At 40.5% G+C, this 25,399-nt stretch overlaps 1 protein-coding gene across 5 annotated transcripts in view; it reads right to left on the bottom strand.

The window, feature by feature from the left end:
- Positions 1–25,399, bottom strand: part of Bend6 (BEN domain containing 6) — a 59,799-nt gene that overhangs the window by 19,733 nt on the left and 14,667 nt on the right. For 4 of the 5 annotated variants that reach the window (XM_027386925.2, XM_027386924.2, XM_035452526.1 and 1 more), the window contains exons 2-3: positions 17,665–17,876; positions 8,515–8,692 (exon numbers count right to left, since the gene is read on the bottom strand). In XM_027386925.2, coding sequence (XP_027242726.1) covers positions 8,515–8,692; positions 17,665–17,784 — 298 coding nt within the window. In that variant the 5' untranslated portion in view covers positions 17,785–17,876. Of the gene's footprint in view, positions 1–8,514; positions 8,693–17,664; positions 17,877–19,211; positions 19,318–25,399 lie in introns of all 5 variants that reach the window. The other variant, XM_035452525.1, reaches the window with a different exon arrangement.

The following is a 25,399-nucleotide window of genomic DNA, read 5'->3' as shown; positions in this document are numbered from 1 at the left end:
GTGTTGATGCCCATGAGTGCAGGTGCTGGTGAACGACAGAAGAGAGTGTTAGATTCCTTCAGGCCCGGGTTACAGGCTATGAGCCTGACTTGGGGCTGGGAAGTGTTCTTAATGGCTAGGCCATCTCTCTGTCCTTCAGGATTAATTTTTGCAGACAAAATTCATCACAGCTTCTATTCAAACTTGGACCCTGAGTTTTAATTTAATATACAGCTATGTTTTTCATATACTGTATGGAGTAAAATGAGAATTTAACTGGGACTATCCATTTCCCAATATCGTTTGTTAAGAAATTCATCCTTTCTCTGACTGTTTGCAGGACTAGTTAGTTCCACAGCTTTGGGGGCGGAGTCTAACACGGAAACACAGGGCTTGTGTTCAAAGTGTAAGCATTTTAAGGTGGTAACATCCAAGCCTTTAAGCACTGTGTGGATGCCTCTGAGAGTAGGCCCCGAGTGACTGCACCGGTTACATGCCTCTGAAACTGGCTTGATTGACTTGTGATAGCAGACATCATAACAATTTTTTTTTTTGGGTTTTCGAGACAGGGTTTCTCTGTGTGGCTTTGGAGCCTATCCTGGCACTCACTCAAGAGACCAGGCTGGCCTCGAACTCACAGCGATCCGCCTGCCTCTGCCTCCCAAGTGCTGGGATTAAAGGCGTGCGCCACCAACGCCCGGCTAACAAATTCTGATGTAGCAGTCTCTATGTGCCCTTCCTCAAAGGCAGCCTCCTAAGCTCTGTGTCCTCCTTATCCTTATCCTTATAGATTAGGCTCTATGGGGATGTGCATTACGCCCACTGAATGGCTAGCTACTGACTGTCCATCACCTCTAACTGTGAGGTACCATGTCCCACCATGTACTCTCTGTGTAGCCTTGTGCAAGTTGTTATTCCCTCAGGATAATTTAAAAACAGTTTGATTAATTACTAAAAGCAAAAATAAGGTCTGGATGTAACTCAGTTGGCATAGTGCTTGCCTAGGATGCATGAAGCTGAATCCCCTGCACCAAATAAACAAGACAATGGTGGTGCATGCTTGCAATTCCAGAACTCAGGAGGCTCAAAAACAAGAAACAACAAAAAGGATCATTGATATTTTGACTGAGAAATGAAGCTACTAGCTTCTTCAGGATGAACTAGCATCATTTCCTCCTGTCTTTGACTGTGACATGCCTCTCAGTTTATATAGGTTTGTATATTTCTCAGTTGTATGCTTTCCTTCTCATCCCACACATTTATGTATGCTAGGGTAATTAGTTAAATACTTAAAGCTACTTGTAATCGATATGAGTCGGTTCTCTCTGTCTTTCTCTTTAAGGACATACTAACAATTTCTGGTATATAAGAAAATAAATTTAAAAATGGTAGTATTAAATATTGGATGTCTCCTATCAGGGATTTTTATTATTTTATAACTTAATCTCTCCCCCTCAGTGTGTGTGTGCATATATACACATGTGAAGGTCAGAGGACAACTTGTGGGAAGGAATTAGTTCTCCTCTACCATGTGGGCTACAAGGGTCAAACTCAGGATTGCCATGACAGTGAATATTCATATATACAAGATGGACAGGCCTTTAACCACTGAGCCATCTCACTGGCAAGGATTTAGTTTTGCTCTTTAAATAAGATAAGGCTTAAAGCCAGCATTCCTCCACCTTCCCCTCCTTACTCCTGTTACTCCCGGAGGCTCTCACACCAACCCATTTACTTGTTAATTATGGGTTGGTCTTTATAACTTTACATAATTGTAATTTGCATATGTAACTATTTGATTCTTTCAGATTCAGAGAATTTCATCTATTTAATAAGGTAATGTAGCCCCCTCTAAATTCTTCCTGACACAGAAACACAGAGTTCATATATACAAACATGTTCGCACTCTTCTCCGCCATCCCTGCATGTTCTAACAGGATTGCTGGTTTAACAAATATTGTGCTTACAATGGATCACAGTAGTTTGGATACCATGTTCCTCCCATTTTTGGGATTACTCTTTCACTTGGCGGAAGCACAGTCTACTTTTGCCATTAGCTTCTCATAAGTACAATTCCTATAGCTTTTAATCAGTTCCTCAGCATGATTTTGGCTTATTTCGTTTTAATCTGGCCACTGCTGTCCTTTGCCACGGTCTCAGTCAGAATGCTGAGAATTCTCACTTTCCCCAGTCCAAGTCAGTCAGCATTCATCATCTGCTTTTTCAGCTTCTAAAATTTCATTGGCATCATTTACATTTGTGATTTTTTTTTATTTTTAGAGTTTTCTCATTCCTGTGCTTCTGTTTATTTTAAATTTACTTTTGGTAACATTTCAAGATGGGAGGGGGATTGAAACATGTTTCAATTAAGCTTTCTGAGCTATTCAAGTGCTGAGGGAAAGTGTGATTTATGAGGATTTACTGAATCTCCTTTGTCAGAAGAATTGAGTTTTCGGTGGACTCTGTTTCCTGGCTGCACAAAAGTAATACCATGCATGTACTTCCTTCTGCACTGCGTTTGCTTGCCCACTGTATCAGTCAGGGATGCTGCAAATGTTTCACACACACAGAGCATGCTCACATTTGCCGCTCCACAGTGGCATATTTGAGTTAACACATGATCTCTTCTCAGACCCTTCCCTCATTAGAATCTGAGTTGGTGAAGTCTTTGTCACTGTGACCAAGCATCTGACCTAAGCAGCTTTAGAGAGGACAGATTTAGTTTTTTAATTTAATTAACTTTTTTTCATTTATTTTACATACAGACCACAGTCTCCCCTCTTTCCCCGCCCCCAATCAACCTCCTTTCCTCATTTCTTGTGGCTCACTGTTTCAGAGATTTTTCAGCCACAGTCAGTTGGCCCTGTTGCTTTTAGGCCACTGCAGAAACATAGTGGCAGACAGGTATGTGGGGAAAAGGCTGCTCACCTCATGGCATCCATGCAGTAGAGAGAGAACAACAGCAAGGACCAGGGCCCATACAAACTCTTCAAAGCACAGCCTTGATAGCCTCCATTCTTCAACCAGGCCTCACCCACTCTGTCTTAGCTAGGGTTTCTTTTGCCATACTAAAACACCACGAGCATAGGTAACGGGAGAGGAGGTTTTTTTGTTTTGTTTGTTTTAGCCTTGAATCTTATAACTATAAGTTATGGAGAAGTGCTGCTTACTTGCTTGGTACCCTGGTTTTGGTTATCACCCAGAACCATCTAACTAGTGGTGGCACCAACCACAATGGGCTGGGCCATCCCACATAAATGAGCTGCCATAAAATCTGTGCGAGAGATAATGGTAGCTTGAAAAAGAGGAGCAATGTAGGTGGAGAAGTGGCACAGTGGTTAAGAGCACTGGCTGCTCTTCCAGAGGAACTGGGTTTGATTCCCAGCACCCAGATGGCAGATCACAACTGTCTGTAACACCAGTTCCAGGGGATCTGACTCTCTGACTTCTGTGGGCACTGAACACATAGTACACAGACAAACATGCAAGCAAAACAACATCCTTACACATGAAATAATAAAAGGTTTTTTTTTTTTTTTTTTTTTTTTTTTTTTTAACGATTAGCAGCTGGGCGGTAGTGATGGACGCCTTTAATCCCAGCATTCTGGAGGTGGAGGCAGGCTGATCTCTGTAGTTCGAGACCAGCCTGGTCTAGAAGAGCTAGTTCCAGGACAGACTCCAAAGCCACAGAGAAACCCTGTCTCGATAAACAAAAAACAAAAAACAAAAAAACCAAACCAAAACAAACCCAAAAATGATTAGCAATAGTGGTTTGAGAAAAGAGACTGAATCCTAGAACTATTTTGAATGTAAACAGTGAAAGGGATATAGAAACAGAGGATAACATTATTGCTTTTTGGCTTGAGAACTAGAACCTGCAGGAGGGAAAGAGACAGGAAGGGAGTCAGGAAAGAGTCTCGAGTTGTATTAGTTTTCAGTAGCAGTGAGTCTTGGTGAACAAGGAGTTGGGGAGGTCTAGGCATGTGTTGCGGTTTGGATATTAAGCGTCTCCAAGAAGGGCATCGATCATGCATTAAAGACATAGGCCCTAATGTAGCATGTTCAGATCTGGGCCTTTCGGGGAATGACTGGGTCATAAGGGCTCTAATGTCACCAGTAGATTTATTTCTTGATGCTTTGTGGGGGCATTTTTGGGAGGACGGGGCATTGGTGGAGGAAGCAAGTCATCTCTGGGACACGCCATGGAAGAATGCATCTTGTTCCCTGCTCCTTGTTCTCTGTTCTTCCTGGCTGCCAATAAGGTAAGCAGCTTTGACACACCATGCTATCTTTGCCAAAGTATATTATCTTGCTTTGAGCCCAAAGCAATGGAGCCAGATGATCATATATTGAAACCCCCGACTCTGTGAGGCAAAATAAATCTTCCTTCCCTTACACGGACTTTCTCAATTTAAGAATTTGTCAGTAACAGAAAGTCTGACTAACTGCAGACAGAACTCTGAGCATCAAAGCTCATGGACGGAATTTTAATACCCAGTGATTAGACAGAGAATGCTATGTGAAAATTGGTATCAGACAGCTGCCTGGGGTCATGACTACCCAGAAGCTAAGGAAAATGCCTGGGAAGCCTCCCTCAGCACCTCTGCTGACACCCTGATTTTGGAATTCCAGCTTCCAGAACTGTGAAAAACCAAACCTTTCTGTGTTCCTAGCCTTTCAGGCTGTGGCATCTTGTACCTGCTGCCCTCTACACTGGTGCATGATGGAGAATGGTGATTGAAGGGCAGTAATCCTGGTGGCATTAAAAGAACTTGATTCAAATGGGACCCAGAAATAATACCAGATGGGAAACTGAAGAGAGTATTGATATGAATACCTTTTAAAGGGCTTCTCTCTCTCTCTCTCTGTCTCCGTGTTTCTCTCCCTTCCTTTTCTTTTATGTTTCTTCCTTTTATAAAAATCCTTTACTTTATCCTAGTTATAGCAATACAATTTATAAATTAAGTAACACTGTTAATAGAATCATTTGATATAGTTTTTTAATAGAAGAAAAAAGGGAAAAGTGTCAGGTCATTAACCCCCCCCTTTTTTTTTATTGCTGGTCACTGAGGCAATTGTGCTCAGTGACAACTCATCTAACTCCTTGTGCACTGATGGTCAGAGGAATAAAAGAAGGTTCAACGTTCCCAAGCACTGCCTCAGAGAAGAAAAACATGGAATATTTTTGGGCAGAAAAATGGTTCTTGCTACTTCAATGCATGGAATGTTCAATTCACATATTTACTATAAGGCAGGGAGAGGGGCTACACTCCATCCTTCCTCACTACCTAATATGACCCTCTCTGGGTCTCCTTTTTTCATTTCTGAGTTTGTGCCACCTTCCACAACATTATATTTTCCAGGTGCATCCTTTTCCCTACACAGTTCATTTTTCTTTACAGCTGAATACTATTTCACAATGCGCACACACCACGCCTTCATTATCTATTCTTCTGCTAATGTACATCTAGACTACTTCCATTTCTTTATCATTGCAAACCGAGAAGCAGTGAGCGTGGGTGTGGGCTCATCTCTGTGGTAGGATGTAGTCCTTTGTGTCTACACCCAGGAGTGAGATAACTGGGTCATAATAGTAGTTCTGTCTTTCATTTTTTGAGGAACATCCAAGCTAATTTCCATACTCTCTATACTGGTTCTCACTCCCACAGCAGCGAATAAGGGACCTTATTTCCCACATCCTTTCCAGTGTTTTTCAGATTTTCCTGGCAACAGTCACTCTGAATAAGGTGACATCTCAAGTTGTTGTAATTTGTATTTCTCTTGTCATTAAGGATACTAAACACTTTAAAAAGTAGTTATTGGCCGTTTGTGTTTCTTTTCAGAACTGTCTGTTCACTTCCGTACATCACTTCCTGACTGGTGCTTTTGTTTCCTGGATAGTGTGTGTGTGTGTGTGTGTGTGTGTGTGTGTGTGTGTGTGTGTGTGTGTGTGTGTTGTGAATTCTGGTTATTATCCTTCTGCCTGAAGTATCGCTGATAAAGATTTTCTCCCATCCCTTGGGGTATTTGCTTTGTTAATAGTTGATTTGCTGTGCAGAAACTTTTATTTTCATGTTGCCCCATAGTATACTTACAATGAACTCTAAGAGAAAGACATTAGGGAAAACATCTCATTCATAACAGCTCCAAAAATGAAGGTAACTATGAATGAACTACATGGAAGAAGTGAAAGACCTATGCAATGAAAACTTCAAGCCATTGAAAAAACAAATCAAAGACACTAGGCAATGGAAAGACCTTTCACACCTCTTATTGGTAGAATTAATGTAATAAAAACAGTTATATACCAAAATTAACCTACATATCTAATGCAATATTCCTTAAAATTCAGATATCATACTTTACATATCTAGAAAAAAAAACTAACAGAAGTATTCATGAGGAACCAGAAAAGGCCTTGAATGGCTAAAGCAATCTCCCAGAGAAAGAACTCAGCTGGGATATCACAAGACCTAACCTCATAACATCTTACAGAGCTTTTGGTGCTGTGGTCAATAAAAAAAACAGATGAAGGCAATACTAAGTTATCATTCCTGAATCTCCCAGCTTGTGCTGGGCGTTGTGTATAGAAGTTATCTTCATTTCATCCAATTCCCATGGTAACAAGGAAACAACATATTGACTCTATTTTGTAGATGAGGAACTGAAACTGGGGGAGAGGGCAGAGGAAGAGGACTATAGCTATAGCTCGTGAGTAGATTTGGGACCGAAATAAAAACATGTAACCCTAAATCAGTGCTTCACTAGCCAGTTACTCTGATGTTTTGTCTTTGATTTCCAGCACATTCCAAGCTCTTTAGCAGATTAAAACAGAAACTCTGTTCTCTGAAGATGTCACCAAAAGAAAACAACAGTTATAAAACCCCAGTCCTTAAAGCGAAGAAGTAAAGGCCCAACTGATGGGGGAAGTGCTTCTGTGAATGTGTTTGTCTTATTGGATGATAAATAAAGTACTGTTTGGCCAATTAGACAGCAAGTGAGGTGGGACTAGGAGTCAAGGAGGATTCTGGGAAATGTAGTAAAGAAGTGGTGATCCAAGCAGGAAGTGACATAGCAGGGAGACTCATATATAAGCAAGGGCAAGAAGGAAGTTGCCCCTTTTTCGCTCTTCCTCCTGCTCTCTGCTCTGAGCCGACATGTGATCCCAGGATGAGGATACCAGTGGAAGGCATCCTACATAACATAAGTCTTATAAAATATATAGATTTATTATAATTAAGACTGAGCTAGCAGATGAGAAATCCTAGTCATTGGCCAAGCAGCATTTGTATCTAAGTCTCTGTGTGTTACTTGGGACCTTAACATGGCAGTGGGCAGACCTTGGGCGGCCTGACAGAAAGTGCCCATATGGCAGCAGGACTCGGGGGTGGGGGAGGCTGCAGCGGAAAGACTTATTAGTTAATGGAACATCCTTCTTCTCACACATGACTTGTTGTACTTAAAACTATAAATTCTTAAACTCGATATAAATCTTAGGCAAAAGTGTCTCATTTCTGCCAACCTCTGACTTCACTCATGCTCCAGCCTCTGTCACCCTGTCTGTCCCCAAGCCTTCCATGGAACTACACATTTCATTTCCACAGTTACTGTCCTAGAGTAGCAGCTGGCGGGCTAGTCGGAATGGCTGTGACACCTCCTGGTAGCCGGTCCTCACTCCCTTTCCTGTGCCACCCGCACCAGTTCTGTACACAGAAGCAACTGGCAGGAAGTTATGTGTATTTGGAGTTTCACGTCATGATGCTGAAGATAAGATAACTGCCAGATAGTGGTTTAAAAATCACACAGTGCTGCACTGTGAACTGAAGCTATTTCATTCTTAAAAGTATAAATATGAAGTTGCAGGTGTGGGGGGAGCAGAATATGTTGGGAGGGCCTGGGAGGAGGTGAAGGGAGGAAATGGAGGTGGGTATGATCATAATACATTATATAGATGTATCAAATACTCAAAGAACAACACCATTACAAAATAAGCTGGAACACAAACATGGAGCCTACAGACATAAGAAAAGCATCAAACCTTTTTTTTTTTTACTTCTAGACTGTAGTCATTCTCTTAAGCCACTGTTCCCAATATAAAAGCTTGTGTGCAGTCTATGGAAGCAGTAACACCAGTGGCTCACAGCCAATCACAACAGTCCCACTTCCTGGAGTCTTCCCGACAGGAGTAGTGCTGTGAGTCCATCTAGACACCACAGTCAGTTTGGCCTGACTAGTTCTTCTTTTCCCTCTGGGGCCCACATTTAAACAGCTGAAGTTCAGTAAGTATCTACTGAATACTACTAAATGAATACAAGATTTTGGACATTGTAAGACCACCTAAATTATGTGTGCAATAACTGGATGCTTCCATATTTAAATTTGGCTATTGCCTGATTTCTTAAAATGCCAATTTTGAGCTCTCTCAGGAACTGATTTTCTTTTCCATTTTTAACTGTTGATCTGCAATAATACAATATTTTACATCAATCACATACTGTCCCTTTTATCTAAAATGCCAATCCTTTTAAGGTTTACCTTGTAGCATGACCAAAGACTGTCGAAGCCGGCTGTTCTCCTTTCGGATGTTGGTTAGTTTCTCTTTCAGGTTTTTGATTTTGGTACAAAGTTCCTCCTTGGACAGTTCTGCTAAGGGAGTTTCATCATCACTGGAGCTCTCACCAGGCAGGAAGGCATTTCCTGAATATGGGTCTCTCTAAAACACAAGTCATGCACACACACAAAAAAAGACTTCTTGCAGTTCCTTTAACAGCTAACCCAAAGCCACTTAATCAGACCCATGGATGCCTGTTTCCACATGCAGCTCCCACAATGCATGGTCCTGCTTTGTCCTCCACCCTCTAGAACTCAGGAAAGATGAGGGAAAAGGTTCATGATCATATTCTAGTGGAAGTTAGGACTCTGACTTTCTGCCTAACCAGTGATAAAACAGCATATTATATAATGTGGTAGACCCTGCAAAGCCACCCTTTGGCTAACTTTGGCTCTTCTGAGATGGTGCCTGCCTTGTCCTAAGTATTTCAAAATCTGACTTCCTTTCTGTAGCAGGAAAAATAAAAGACCCAGAGACTGATATTGGGGTTCAAACTTCAAGCTGAAGATCAGAAAAGCAAAGCAGCTGGCCACTAGCTTCTTACCTCTACCTCGGGTTGAGTGGGCTGATCCTGTCCACGAGCTCTCACCAAACCTCAGACTGTAGCCTCTCCTCAGTGTGGCTGGAGAATGAATGCCTCATACTCAATTCTGATACTAACTTATATACTTCTCACGAGTCCTGGGATTAAAGGCGTGAGCTCTGTTTCTCTTTAGGACTGAATCAATCTTGTGTAGATCTGGTTGGCCTTGGACTCACAGAGATACATCTACCTCTTAATCCTGAGTCCTAGGATTAAAGGTGAGTACCACTACCCCCTAGCTTCCGGCTGCTGGGATTAAAGGTGTGTTCCTGGCTTCTATGGCTTGTCACTGACTGTGCTTTCTGAATCATCAGGCAAGTTTTAATAAATCACAAATAATGTATCACTACACCTTCCTTCATCTGGGTTAGCATACAGGCACAGTGGTATTGTCTTTAATCCCAGGACTTTGGCAGCAGAGACAGGAGGTCAGCCAGAGATACAGACCAGTCTGGCTAGATAGAAAAATAAAGAAACAAACAAACCATGTCTTAAAAAAGAAAGAAAGAAAGAAAGAAAGAAAGAAAGAAAGAAAGAGGAAGCTTAACAAGCTGGCAGCACATTCTTGCTCTGTATACCAGCTACAGATGATTAGGAACAGTTAAAAAAGACGCCAAGGGTTTTAAGGACGGTAGTCACAGGGATAAGTACAGGGCAGAATTAAAGTAAGGATGTGAGGGGTCTATTAGTGTGATGGTGACTATTTAATTCTCTACAGCATTAATCTTGGAGAAATTCATGGAACCACATTTTTGATATGTGCATTCTTCCGCATGCATTTTAGACATCCATAAAATGTTCTTTTTAATTCTCTGGTGATTAAAAGCCAGGAATGGAGCTGAAAGGTAGGGCATTTGCTGAGCATGCACAAGACCTTGGTGTCATCACCAGCACTGTAAGTAAAAGGTCTGATAAGTACATTTTTATAGAATAACTTGTTTTTTTCCCAGTTAGAGTCTAAATCTTTTATGTTCATGCGTGTATCTTGTTTTGAGAATAGATGTCATTAATGAAAAGCAAAAAAGAGTGTAACCTCTTTATGAGGAAAACAAAACAAACAAACAAAAAAAACCTTTACTGAAACATGCCCTCAATGTAGAGGGAAATGTTCAGAAATGAAAGGCCATTAAGTAAAAATATTGATTATCCTCCAGCTGATCGATGTTAAGTTAATGCAATTCCAATGAAAAATTTTAAAAAATTGTCTATAAATTGAAGGTCCCCCGTGGAGGACCTCACTGTCCCTGGGGAGGAGGCGGGGATGGGTTGGTGGGGAACATGGGAGGATGGGAGGGTGAGGGAATGGGGGGGGGATTGATATGTAAATATGAGTGCCTCTAAAATAAAAAAATTGTAAATGCAATAGCCAATAATATCCAAAGAGTTCTTAAAGAATTATCAGAAATTGAGACTTCTCTATAAATCCAAAGTATTAAAAATTCAGACTGATTCAGTTTGGTACTGATACAGAGATAGACAACATTACCAAGAAGTAGGATCGAGTAGTTATAAGAAATAGATGCCTGAGAGTTGTGATGTATGACAGGGTGGGCTCACCTGGGAAGTAAGAGCTACTGGACCCAGGATTCTGGAATGCTGGCCCATTCAGCTTTGTCAAAACAGGTAAAGAAATGGATGCTGGCTTCATTCTAATCACATATGCATGCACTAACACACACATACACTCACACACACTGATTCAGCATGCACTAATACATACACATACACACAGATTCATGCACACATACACCCACATGTACGTGTTTACATAAGTGTACACATATACATGCATATTTACACACACACACACACACACACACACACACACACACACACACACACCTGCATTCAAATCCCTGCAGATGGATTAAGAATTTATACATCAAAAGCAAAATGCAAAAATTGTATAGGAAATATAAATGTATGTATTTTAAACTTGGTGTGGGCATTTCTTAGATATAAAATCTCTGATCACAATATTAAGAAAGAACTTCTTAAGGCCACAATCACCATCCATTACCATTTGGGCAAAACCCATGGACTCTGAAAAAACTACACAGAGTGGGCATGGGTCATTTAAATTCTCTATATGTTGCTGTAGGAAGGTAATTTGGCACACTGCTTTGGAAAGCACTGTAATATTATCCTAGAGTGTTTAAAATTTATCTCCTCTGTGCTTCTGCAAATAATCCCAAGATCTCTGTGTAAATACAAGAAAACATGCCCAAGACTTTCAAATGAAGCAAGATTAATAATGGTGAGAATCTGAAGATAATCCAAATGTCTACTGTCAGGACAGGGGACAGGGCCCTTGTGCTGGTCTCTGACAGTGGGATTTAAACAGCACTGTTAGTGGATAACTCAGAGCCACAGGAATCCATGTTAGTACAATGTAGAGTGAAAAAAGCAAGTTGCAGATATAACTGTACAATGTATCATTTGTACAGTTAGAAAGTAGACAAGCTGTGAGTAGCACACACATGTGCCAGCTCCTTAGGAGGCTGAGGCAGGGGGATCACTCGATTCCAGGAAACAAGGCCACTCTAAACAACACAGTGAAAACCCTCCCCAAAAGAGAGACAGGGGCGAGAAACTGAAATGAATGATTAATTATTTAGAAACTTGTATTATACCTAATATATAATCTACAATATGTAATAGATATTTATATATGATTCAATATTACATAAGTGTGCTTTTTCTTTGAAAAGCAGGCTAAGAAGAACACAGATCAGTGGATCGAGTGGTTGCTTAGCATGTCCAAGGCTTAAATCCTGTGGCAGGGAGGGAGGGGACTGAATACATTATAGGCAAGACTGATAGGGATTGTTTGGAGGCTATCTGAGGATAGGAAGTGGTTTGATAGGGTTTATTTCTTTTTAAATAAACATATGCATAGAAAAAAGAGAGCATTTATCCCACAGTCTCCCCATCCAAACAGCAGTGTCCCTATCATTTGTGTGAATCAGAAGCTTTCTTCATGTTAGAACTTTTTCCTTTTCTAGTGTCAGGCTTCTTTTTCCAAGCTTATATTCTAGGCCAGTAGTTCTCTACCTGTGGGTCTCGACCCTTTTGGGATCACCAAAGACCACTGGAAAACACAGATATTTACATTTGGATTCATAAAAGTATCAAGATTACAGCTATGAAGTAGCAATGAACATAATTTTGTGGTTGGAGTTACCACAGCATGAGGAACTGTATTAAAAGGCTGCAGCATCAGGAAGGTTGAGAACCACTGCTCTAGTCAACTTGGGATTTGATCTTTATAAATCTAATACTAGGCTGTACACAGTAGGCATTTTTACCGTCTCTATTATGTGGTAGGATGTGGTAGGCTTTTCTTATGCTCATTCCCATTCTTTCTTTCTCTCTAGTTTCCATTCATAGTTTCTCTATTAGGATTGTCACAAAGCTAATTCTGTTATTTATTAGGTCAGAGAAAAGAAAGAACAGATTCCTCCAAAAGAAACCTAGTGTTTATGAGGTCAAAAGTGAGGCAATAATTGGAAATGTCTTAAATGATGGTGAGATTAAAAAAAAAAACTTGGGGCTGGAGAGATGGCTCAGAGGTTAAGAGCACTGACTGCTCTTCTAGAGGTCCTGAGTTCAATTCCCAGCAACCACATGGTGGCTCACAACCATCCGTTATGAGATCCGGTGTTCTCTTCTGGTGTGCAGATATACATGGAAGCAGAATGTTGTATACATAATAAATAAAATCTTTAAAAAACCCTGAAACTACTAAGTTGGTATGTGTGTACACACAACACACAACACACACACCACACACACACACACACACACACACACACACACACACACACACACACATGTATATATAAATATACATATACATACATAAGAGCCTGTGTGTGTGTATCTTACACATCACTGGAAATTTTGGTGTTAAAGGACATTTATAAAGACCAGAATTCAGATGTGTATAGCATGAAGGTTTTTGAAAACTGAGCCTGAGAGTAGAAAAGAAGAAGTCAGTGTCACAGGGAAAGCTCATGCTATAAGGCACTCTGGTGCTTGGAGCGGGGGACTGGAGAATAAAGAACAGGAATTTCAGAAAATCAAAGTCAAATGTCTGCATTCCTCCTTCACTGGTTCTTTTGGCAGAATTTCAGGAGAGGGGACATAGAGGGAAACATCCATGTTAGGGAGAGGCAATGGGGCCGCAGACTAGCTCCTTGCTTGTCATCCTTCTAAAATCTGTAAAGAGGCTCCGGGTCCAGAATAACTTTAGGGCAGCATGTTGCCTCTCTGAGTCATAGATGAGAAACAGTCAAAGAGATGCTTAGACAAGTGGTTGAAATCTAGCATCGAGACTCTCCAGAGCTTGTGCAAAGCAGCTAGAAATTCAAAAGGGTCCTTGTGTCCTAGTCAGGAGATAGGCAAGCGTTTGGGGGAACTGACAAAAAGAGAGGATGTAGCAAGAGGCTATACAAAGTGCCAGGGTCTTGTGGAAGGTGGCCATGGTTGCCAAGCTGCCAAAGCTTGGGGGTGGAGCCAACAGAATCCCTAATGGGCCTGGAAGGGTGGGCTCACTGGAACACTAATGAATACCTAGCAACTAGTCAGGGACATTAAGAACTATGGTGGAAAAGATATGTCCCTCCCCAGTGTTGAGATGATATGCAAGCATTCCCAAACCTGGATCACTTCCCAAGGAAAACAGTGGAGTGGAGGAGGCTAAGAATGTAGGATTGATTGAAGCTTGAATCTTGAGGTGACTAAGATACTATAACAACAGCTCAAAAGGAATGTTTCATGGTGAATAGAAAAGTTTAGGTTTTATTGTTTGATTTGGTTTTGTTTTGGGTTTGGTCTTATCAAGCAGGAATAGAGAATCAAAAGCCTGATGAGATCAGTCATGGGAAAATGTAACCAAACTTTTGTATGATTTGTCATATGTATATTCAACTCTTATAAAAACATAAGTATGCATTTCATTGTTTATATGTGAGTTCGTGTGGCTATATACAATTGCAATATATACAATAGTGATGAAAATTACCATAGCTAATGTACTCTCATTATATGTGCAAATCTTAGGGGGAAAGTGATGCATTTGATCAAATAGGAATGAAAGGTATTTTGAAAACTAAAGAGTGTCTGTTCAGACAAGAATTCTATGGATAGTAACTAGTTTTGTTTTTATTAGTAAGTTTTACAAAGTTCCCAAAAGAAAGAAAGGAATTCAGGCAAGATCATCAGAGGAAGGAAGGGAGGGTGTTGAATTTGGTGAACTGCATCTTTCAAACTTAATTACAACAGAGTGACCTCTAAATAGTCAAGACAATGGGAATTGAGCAGGGAAACCCACCAGAAAAGTGCCAGAACCCTAAAGAAAAGTTGGTGGAGGAAGAGAGAGCTCACTGTTTCTAAGTAGCTATGTTCTCTTGCTTCTTCTTGGAAACAGGTATTGAGCAGGACACAGAGCTCTTAGCTGAAGACTTCATTTCCCAGACTCCCCATGCTACTCACTGTGGCTACACCTGTCCCTACACAAACAGAAACAATATGTGCCATTGCTGCTCCATAACCTTAAAGGAATGAAAAGCTGCCTGCCAGCATCTCCTTTCCTGAAGTCGTTAGCAGTTGTTAGACACAGAGACAAAGCTAGCTGTGTGTTGAGGGAAATGGAACAACAATGTGAGAATCTTCAACACTGCAGCTTCCATGTAATGTTAATCTTCAAGACCAGAGAAACATTTCACAATTACATCCCTAGGTCAAGAGCAGGTAGACTTTCACCTTGGTTTTCTCAAGAGCCTTCCTGATGGTATTCAGCCAATGAAATGCATTGGAGTCAAGGGATACCTTCAAATATTTTGTTTCATAAGGCCTTTAGGTAACTGCTATAAATTGGAGGTAAAAGGGTTAAATATAGATACAATGATAAAAGAAGAGGGCTTTTAGGCCCAAGATCTTTAACCAAAAAAGATCTCTGGTTGGAGTGAATTGCAATGGAAACAGACAGAATTATGTAGTTTGGAATGGTATTAAGATTTTTTTGAGGACAGTGAAGTGCCAGACACATCATCATACCGGCCTCAAGAGCATGTGGCACTTTTACCCCTGGGCAGCTTCAAGCCCACACTAGAAAGTTACAATAATATATCTAATGAAAATCAGAAATATGTATATTAATACTAATAATATCAATGTTGATAATATTGATAAAAAAGTATAAATGTAAAAAGGCCTGTGCACTGCCCCTGGGCATGTTAACTGTGTGTGGGGGGAGGGGACCTTCAGAAAACCATCTTATGTGGCAATATAATTTTATGAAAATATCTCTTACATTCTATGAGACTGAAGCTCTTTCTGGACCTCATAGCCAGACTTAAAAATACACTTTGAGGACACTTAAGATTAAAGATTGCCACCCTACTGTCTATTCAGCCTTAAAACAAACAAACAAACTGCCTTTGAGAATAATGCCACAGTCCACCCTACTCGCCTTGGATTTCCCATGTAAGCTAATGCATGGAAGCATGAGAGTTGGTCGCATTTCCCCGACCTAAGCTAATGCATAGCTGTCATCTTAAATTATGTACTCTTCTTGGCTCTGACCTGGAGTATCACATGTGTCATTTGCTGAAGGCAGCCAACACAGAGGCGGAAAGCACCTTTCTAAATCTACCACAAAAGTTGAAAGCATCCATTTATGGACACTGGTTGATCAACAATGTTTGTAGCTACGCTTATTGTCTGGGTCAGTTGGAGCCAGTAATGTCATCCCTTGTAAAACTCTGTTGAGGATTCCCGTAAGAAGGATTTCCATTCCTTCCCTGTGTGATGCTTTCTATGCTGTTCAATAAAGACAGAGTTACACCACAGTTGCACAGCAGACATACACAGACACAGACAGTCTCACACACAGACGAAAGAAGCCCAAAGACAGGACAGACACACAGGGACAGACACAGGGATAGATTCCCAAGACAGCCTTCAGGCTCAAACAACATACAGACAGGTGACACGGGGAGCATGGAGACTTCAAATCTGGACTCACTCTTGGTTAAATGACTCGAAGAGGAAGAGCCTCTATTTCTCTTCCCAACGTGACACATGCATTACTTGTGACTTGGAGTTAATCACGAATGTGTTTAATTCATGCAATCTTATAATGTCTAGTCAATGAATAGAAACAAGTACACAATTCCTAATCCGAAAGTCATCCTCTTTATGTATTTCATACAGAGACAACTGGTGGGGTATAGTTGTGCTAAATCAATATATTTTTAGTTGTTCCAGCCCCAAAAATAACCGAAAATGTATAACTATATAAGCTGATGGCAAGGTTAATTTGTTTCTCTACAGAACATGTTTTATAGCCGGGTGGTGGTAGTGCATGCCTTTAATCCCAGCACTCGGGAGTCAGAGGCTGGAGATCAGAGACCAGCCTGGTCTACAAGAGCTAGTTCCAGGACAGCCTCCAAAGCTACAGAGAAACCCTATCTCGAAAAAACAAAAAACAAAGCAAAACAGAACAGAATTTTATGATTTACATGTATCTCATAATATTAAGTCTTATAAATAATTTTTGGAAAAACGCAGTGCATTTGAAAAATCAAAGACAAATTAAGATTTATATAATGATAGCCATGCGTCACTAGATGATATGCACATAGTATTTTACAGTGCAGTGTGCATTGCAATACGAAGAAATCTGAAAACCACTCTACATATGATAGCTACCTAAAGGGTGCTGCATTTAGGCAGTAGGATGACAGAGCTTGCAAAAAGAAAAGCTGTCTGTCATTGGGAAGATCTTTAAATGCTAAGTAGAAAACCAAAGTACATAGTAGTGTGCAAGGTAAGTTATATTTTATTGAAAATGAAGAAATGCAGGGAGGATAGAAAAGCAATAGCGGGGGAGAAGTGGCGTATGAACAGAGTGGATGGGAGACGGGAGCACGAGGGAGACGCCACTGTTTATGCTTAGAATAGTTACGAGAGTGTAATATTTAAAAAATTAAGAACATGCTACATGTATAACAGAACATGAGCAAATATGTGACTGTTTAAAGACATATAAGTAAAAATAGAGAACGAACATGTCCGTTAGTTGTCCCAAGTACAGGAAGGGTATGAGGTGGTAGGGGTGGCCATGATCTAGGTTCTAAATGGAGAGAAAGAGTACATCCTAATGAAGAAATATGCCAGTCTCCACAAAGTATTTTGTGAGGAAAAATATTTTCAGACAGTCTGATGGTCTTTCATTGTATAGAACAGCAAACAAAATTTAAACAATGACATTTCTGGTCTTGGCTGAAATGAAGTAGGGAAACTGCCCACTGACTGTGTTTCTAACTCAAGCTTAAAAAAAGAACAGAAACTATATTCTCTGAGTTGAAAAAAGAACAAACACAAAGTACTAGAAAAGGGGAGAAAGTACCAAGAAGCAATGCAGGAACTGTAGACTGTGGTTGATCTAGATAAGAAGATTAAATCAAAGCAACAGAAAACCAACCTGTGCTTTATCCATGGCACTATTTGCATTTTCTGAGTTCACTGTCTCTGTCCGTTTCCTCTTTCTTTTTCTAAGAACTTGGTTATCGGTAATTTCATCTGTCTGCAAGATCTTCTGCATTTTCTCAACTAGTCAGCAAAAGCGTTCTGGAACCGTTGAAGGCAGAGACTCCCATGTAGGTGCTGCTCTTCTGCATGCAGCTAATGCTTCTCCTTAAAAGCAAAACAAAACAGGGTATATCATGCTGCTATGTGCTTCCTGCCGTGTTTCACCCACCGCCCAATTGAGCAGACATTTCCCAATGGACTCAAAGCCTTTCAGCTTTGGCATCACCATCAAGATGCTCATGTTGTGATGTGTAGTAAGTTGGCTTAAAAGAAAATCAAATAGTATAAGAGAAATTCCCATCTGTTGTTCTTGTCAAGTAGCTATGAGAATCAACAGTTTTTTTAAATTATAAATGCATATAAACAGTATCACAGAGGACTGAGTTATGCAAGTCTAGGAAAATATATTAATAATAGTTGACAGCACCAGGATCAAAGATGAAAATATTCCTGAGAAGTCAATAAGAATTGCTTACAACTGAGGTTTGCTTTAAAAGGTGTTTTTCTTCCTGAAACTCTCAAGTCTCAGGACCAAGTGACTCACTCTATCAGTAAGGCTGCAATGGTGATATTTAACCTTGGCTGTGCAGAGCTGGTGCAGCATATTAGCTATCACTACCTCCAGTGTATCTGCTTTAATTGTTTTTTTTCATAAGCATTCAATTAAAAATAATAAAACATTGAAAAGACATCAAGTGTATGGATCTTCATGAAATATGTAGACTATTGAGCAAATGGTAACATTTCATCAAATTACTATACCAGCAAATATATTACTCAAAATTTTTTATTCACAAAATTCATAATAAATGTGGAGTACAAGTTTTTGTAAGTTATAGTTACTAATGCAAAGAGTGGGGTTTTCAAGATAACATTACAGTTGGGAATGGGGATGTACACGTCCATGTGTCAGAGATGAAGGCTGGAGGACTTTGTGTTCAAGGCCAGACTGGGTGACATAGTGAGATCCATTTTCAAATTCCAAAGACAAATTAAAAATATATTGAGATTCACCTCACTTTGGTCAGAATAGCTATGATTGAAAAACTCAAGGGAAAGCTGACTCAAATGAGTAGGGAAAAGGGAACCTGCTCACTGTTGGTAGGAGTAGAGACTGGCTCAGTCACTATGGAAATCTGTATGGCAATTGCTCAAAAAATAAACATGGAAATAAATAGAAGTAAAAATTACATACAATCAAGCTATGCCTCTTCTGGGCATATACACAAAGGACTTACATCCTATCACAGAGATACTTGCTCACCTATGCTGCTCTATTCATAACAGTCAGCCTATGTGTCCATCAAAACATGGACACATAATAAAATTGTGCTGTGTACACACATTTTTACATTTCATTTATTTACTCAACTGTATACTGAAATTATAAAATGGTGGGAAAATGGATAGAACTGGAAAAATTATTCTGTATGAGATAACCTTGGCTTTGGAAGACAATGTCAAATGTTCTCTCTCTCATGTGGATTCCAGCTTCCACTCTGTAGATCCATGGATTTAACTTGAACCATCTGTAGAATCCAGGAACCTGGAAAGTGTCACTGTCAGGGAGTACCTTCAGGGAGGGGAGCTGGTAGACCAGTGGTTCTCAAACTTCCTGATGCTGCAGCCCTTTAACAGGGTTCCTCATGTTGTGGTGACCCCCAACCATAAAAGTATTTCCATTGCTACTTCATAACCGTAATTTTGCTACTGTTATGAATTGTAAGTGTAAATATCTGTTTTCTGGTGGTTTTAGGCAACCCCTGTGAAAGGGTCATTTGATGCCCCCACACCCCTTCCCACTCCCCACTCCCACTTCCCACAATGGGTCTTGACCCACAGGTTCAGAACTGCCAGGGCAGAACACAATTAATATGAAAGCAGATAGAGGCAGGCGGGGACACTGGAGCTAGAATGGTGAGGAGGTTAGGGAGTGGGGAGGAAGGATTAACCAAAATGAAGAATCTGTGTAAAAGCCATATGAACTGGTACTACTTTGTAAACCAGTTATAAATACAAGTTAAGCTGGGTGTGGTGGCACACACCTTTAATACCAGCACTTGAGAGGCAGAGGCAGGTGGCTCTCTGTGAGTTCAAGGCCAGCCTGGTCTACAAAGTGAGTTCCAGGACAGCCAAGGCTACACAGAGAAACCCTGCTTTGAAAATACAGAGAGACAAACAAACAAAACACGGGTTAAACAATAACAACAACAGGAAGGGAGATATCTTGTTTGGAGAATAATGCTGCCCCTACAAGCCATTGCTTATTTAACAACAACAAAGAAAAACAATCCAGTGCCAGGTGAGGGATATGTACCTATAGGAAGGGAGGCACTAGAGGCTCCCAAAGTAATACTGATTCCTGCCATTCCTTTTGGTTGCCGACCAGAAACAGATGATAAGACCCTATTTCTGAAGATTCTACACACCTAGGTTCCAAGATATAGAGAAATCAAGCCTGTGTTCAAAGTTCCCCTAAGTCTCACTCCACCCTCTCTGGCTTCCATGGTGCCATCGAGGAAAAGGTACTGGAAGTCTTACCCAGCTGTGAACTCTACAAATTTCAAAGCTCACCTGCCAGGCAAGGTGTGCCCATTGGTACAATAGTGATGTGATTTTTATAGGGGTAGCCAACTGCTCTCTGATTGGATTTAAGATGAGGCCCACTCCACAGGAGGGTATCCTTAATAACGTAAATCTTGTCCAAAGACCCCATGGTTGGGGATTTTTATAAGCCTGTGGGGATATGTAGGGTCTCATTCTGTTGTTTAATTAAACTGACACAGTGCCAAACTCAGACTCTAGAAACTTATGTTTATACTCAAAGGCAAAAGCTGCCCTCAGACTTAGTCAGAGAAGCTTGTCTTTGCAGTGAATGTCATGGTGACTGCAGAGACTCACGACTACTCAAGTTGCTGAGAATACATTATAGATGAGAGCTAAAACCTAGACAGTCCTTTTAAACCACTCCCTCTAGGGGCTGAAGAGATGGCTCAGCAGTTAAGAGCACTTGCTGCATTCAGATTGCTGCTTTTACAGAGGACCCAGGTTCAGTTCCCACGTGATGACTCACAACCACCTATAACTCCAGTTCCAGGAGCTCTTATGCCTCCTCTGGCCTTCTCAGTGCACATACAGATATGCAGGCATATGTATATACATATAAATAAAACTAAAAAAAGAATAAAATAAAATAAAAAATCCCACTCTCTCGAAGGCCCAGGGAAAAAGGGATAGGAAAGAGCTTAAGAAGACAGAGAAGGAGGCTGTGAAATGCTGTCTTCAGGGCAAAACACAGCCATTGCAAACACGATCACACGGCATTGGCAATTGCCTACATTGGGTTGGTAGAAGACTAGGACAGTCAAAAGTCAGTCATGTACTGGGGATGGCTTCATGGACCCTATTTTTCCCTGCTGAACTACTGCCTACTGAGGGATTCTCTGAGAGGGGTAGTTGTCTTAAATTGTACCCACTGAGGAGCCCACCAGGCTCAAATAGACAGTTTCAAACATGTGGTCACATGAACAGTCCTGGCTAAAGTCAATGTGTCCCAAAAGAAACACAAAAATCATGAATGTGGAAGAGGGACCAGTAGGGAGGAGTAGAGATACCAGATGTGGGAAGAAAGGAGTGAGAGCAATCAGAATATCTCACATATGTTTATTAGATTGTCAAAGAACAAGTTTACCCTTACGACCCATGGGAAAAAAACGCATTCACATTCATGACAAAACTCCTAAAATTAAAACAGACACACTACTGAATTTAGCAACAATTCATAGAAATTTCTTTCCTGTGACATTAAGGAACACATAATAAAAAGAATGTCATGAATGATTAAAAACTATTCATTAACAATCACTGGCAGAGTAAAAATGCAATCTGCAGGATATGAGAAAATAACTCCAAGTTGTGTCTCTGACAAGGGACTAATAACCAAAATTTGGCACAGAAACAATTTGATTCAAAAGTGGCCAATGGACTTGAACAGACATTTCTACATGGGTATATATGTATTAGCTACTTTTTGTTGTTGTAGCAGAACACCTAGCAGAGTCAGTTTAAGGATTGCTTTGGTTCACAGCTTGGAGCTGGAAGCAGAGCTGGCCTTGGGTTCTCAGTTCCTGCCTCTAAAGCCCCCAGCTTGTCTCTATGGACAGAAGAATCTATACATCTCCAACCAGCTGGAGATGAAGTTCCAAACACACTAGTTTGTTGAGAACATTTGACATTCATGATGACCAATAAAAGGAAGAGGAAACGATGCAATTATATTAATCTCCCAAAATCCCTTACAAAGACGACTAACATCTGTAATGAAAATGCAGGTCAAAATCACAATGAGGGCCAGCAAGCTGGCTCAGTGGGCAAAGATGCCTGCCACTAAGCCCAATGATCTGAGTGTGATCCCTGGAAATCAATGGTAGAGAAGAGAACCAATTACAAATCGTTCCCCAACCTTCACTAAAAAATTAATATAATGAGGGTAAACAAATGTCAATATCTCAGTGAGATACTACCATATATTCATTAGCATGTCAGCTGACAAGAAAAAACAAGTACTGGTGCAATATGGAGAAACTGGAAACTTCATGCTGTGAAACCAGAATCTTGAAGAGATTTCGTGTCCCTATGTTCATTGAAGCATTAATCACAGTAGCAAAAGGTACCGAGGTGTCTTATCACCAGAGGAATTGATAAGCAAAAGGAGTGTGTATATACATCATGTCATTTGGTTTTGAAAAGAATTTCTGACATGCAGTATAGATGAACCTTGATGCCTGCGTGGTTTAAATGTAAATGAGTATTGTGTCTGGTTCACAAAGGCATAGCCACGTTGAAGACCCTAACACCTCAGTGCCATGGGAATGGCAAAGCCTTCTTCTCTAGATGTGGCTCAGAGGAATGGCAAAGCCTTCCCCAGATGTGGCTTAGAGGAACGACAAAGCCTTCCTCAAGTCTAAGTGCAGATGTTGACAGTGTTTGCAGAAAACGTTCGCCATAACTTCCTCCTCTTGTTTGTAGCCTGAAGCCTGCTCGCCTATAGAGACTGTTCCTACCTAGTAGGCTAATCCTTGTTCAGCTCTATGCAATAACCTCACTTCCCTATTCAACTATGCATAATAAATAAGCTGAGCTTCTGGGGTGTCTGGTTTCTCTATCAGAGAGCCCTCTGATCCCAGCTCTTTTATGTTGGTATGTATGTGGTTTCTTTAGTGTTTGTCATTGCCTCATTTCCTCACTGTCCCAGGTAGGTCACTCCCTAGAGTCACACAGAGCACTGTCTCCTACAGTCAAGTGTGTTAAAAGCCTATGTGGTAGGTTTTGGGATATTATGGACATTTAAAGAGGTAGGCTCCATCTTGAGGAAGGGTCATTGGGAGGGGCTGGTTCTTGAGGGTATTTTATCCCTAGGTACCTGTTGTCCCTTTCTCCCTACTTCTTGTCTGCCATGTTTGCTCAAATATACAGGTTAAGTGGCCATGGAATGAGTACTCTGAAATCATGAACTGAAATATATTCTACCTCTATTAAGTTGTTAATATTCCATATTTGTTCACAGCAATGTAATAGTAACGAATATATGTGAATTAGTTCCCAAAATACAAATACAGCATGATTTCAATCTTAGGAGGTACACAGAGCAGCCAAACTTATAGAGACAGAAAGTAGAATGCTGAGTGGAAGGGGTTGGGAGTTGGGGGGTGTGTGTCTTGGAATTATTGAATGGGTAAAGAGTTTGAACTTGCAAGTTGGAAGCATCCTAGACTGGACAATGATGGTGGTTATACTATATGAATGTATTTACTATCACTGATTTGTACAGTGACATATTGTAAAGATGGCAACTTTTGTTAGTGTGCACTGTAGAATTTTTAATTTAATTTTACTTTTAATTTCATACGTATGTGTATTTTGTCTGCATATAAGTCTGTACAGTACATGCATGCCTGGTGTCCCCATTTCTCAGAAGACCCTGGAACTAGAGTTACAGTTGTGGGCTTCCATGTGGGTCCTGGGAATCAAACTCAGGTCCTCTTCAACAGCAGCCAGTGCTCTTAACTGCTGAGCCATTTCTCCAGTCCTGTTAATGTGCATGTATCACAACAAAAAGCAGAAACAATTTACCATACAAGAACATAGTTTTTGCATTATCTTATGGATACTATCATAGAGTCCTAATTAAAAAATAGCAATAGGAGAATAACACCAGGAAGTTAAGATGAAGGTGAGCCCATAGGCAGATGCCTGAAAACAGGATTCTTAAATTCTCTACCAAAATCACAACCTGGACATGGACATGGGTTACCACAGCTCACACACACACATGAAATACACCCAAGACACCTAACCAGCAACTGTCTCCTCAGCCTTTGACTGGTGCAAACACTGTTATTGAGCATTGTAGTCACAGATTATTGTTTCAAGCTATCTTACACAAGTATTCCCATTTTGCCTTTAGAAAATTCTCTTTGGCTCAACCTTAAACCATAGCCATAAAATACTTAAGATGTACATAGTTGCATGAATAACATAAGTCAGGGGCCTTCAAGTTTTTTTTTTTTACTGCAAGTTATAGAAAAATTATATTTTGGTGGGGGGAGTGAATAAAATCACACATTTCAGTTGAGAAATCACAGTTATAGCAGCAATTGTCAGAGTAAAACACAAGCACAAAGTTGCCAGTGCTTAACTTCCCTTGAGAGATTATGAAGCTTTACTAGTGTCCATTATGGGCAGCACAACTCGCTTCTTCAAATTCAAGTAGCATTAAACATATTTAAAATTCTCAAGTAGTTGCTATATTTTGAACAAAAAAATGGTCAATATACATGCACACATATGTGATATAAATACCTACCTATCCCCCTCCCCCAACACACACACACACACACACACACACACACACACACACACGGAAGTCAGAGGACAACTTGTGGGAGGAAGTCAATTCTCTCCTTCTACCATATTGGTTCTGAGGATTGAACTTAGGCTGTCAGGCTTGACCATAAACATCTTTACCCACCGAGCCACCTTACCAGCCCTCAATATGCTTCAGAATAGGTCAACATGCTGCTAAACTATGATGTTATTTAGATTAGACTGGAAAGTATTGCGAGGCCAAAAATAATTAAATATGGTTGAGGAACTACAGACTGGAATCATTTTAGGTTTCCATGGTGGGAAAGGGAAGAAACCTACTCCAATTAGGGTCTGTAGATGCACTTTTATTGAGGCTACACTGAAGACTATACAACGATGTCATGCCTTGTCCTCAATGTAACCATTACTTATAAAGACTTACTTTAGCTCCTTGTACTACTTTGCATGATATTCTCAGATCTTTCAAATCTTGTAATAATAATTCCACAACTAGAATTTATTGAGTTCTCTCCTCCTATGTATGTATGTGTAAGTATGTACGAATGAATGTACATTAACTATTATAAGCACTTAATCTGCATTAACATGTTTAATCCTCTGGGGCACATGAAAAGGATAGTTATATTTTAACCTGAGAGAACTGAGATCCCCTGTGGACCCTGGCAATGGTCCTCAGCTACTGACCTGCAAGCAGTCATCAGCGGCTTTGCAATAGTCTATCAATGCCAGTAGCTACTACC

The sequence above is a fragment of the Cricetulus griseus genome, assembly GCF_003668045.3.
Source record: "Cricetulus griseus strain 17A/GY chromosome 1 unlocalized genomic scaffold, alternate assembly CriGri-PICRH-1.0 chr1_1, whole genome shotgun sequence".
NCBI classification, from domain to species: domain Eukaryota; kingdom Metazoa; phylum Chordata; class Mammalia; order Rodentia; family Cricetidae; genus Cricetulus; species Cricetulus griseus.
Note: the sequence above shows the minus strand (reverse complement) of the source record. Positions and strands in the feature narration are given on the sequence as shown.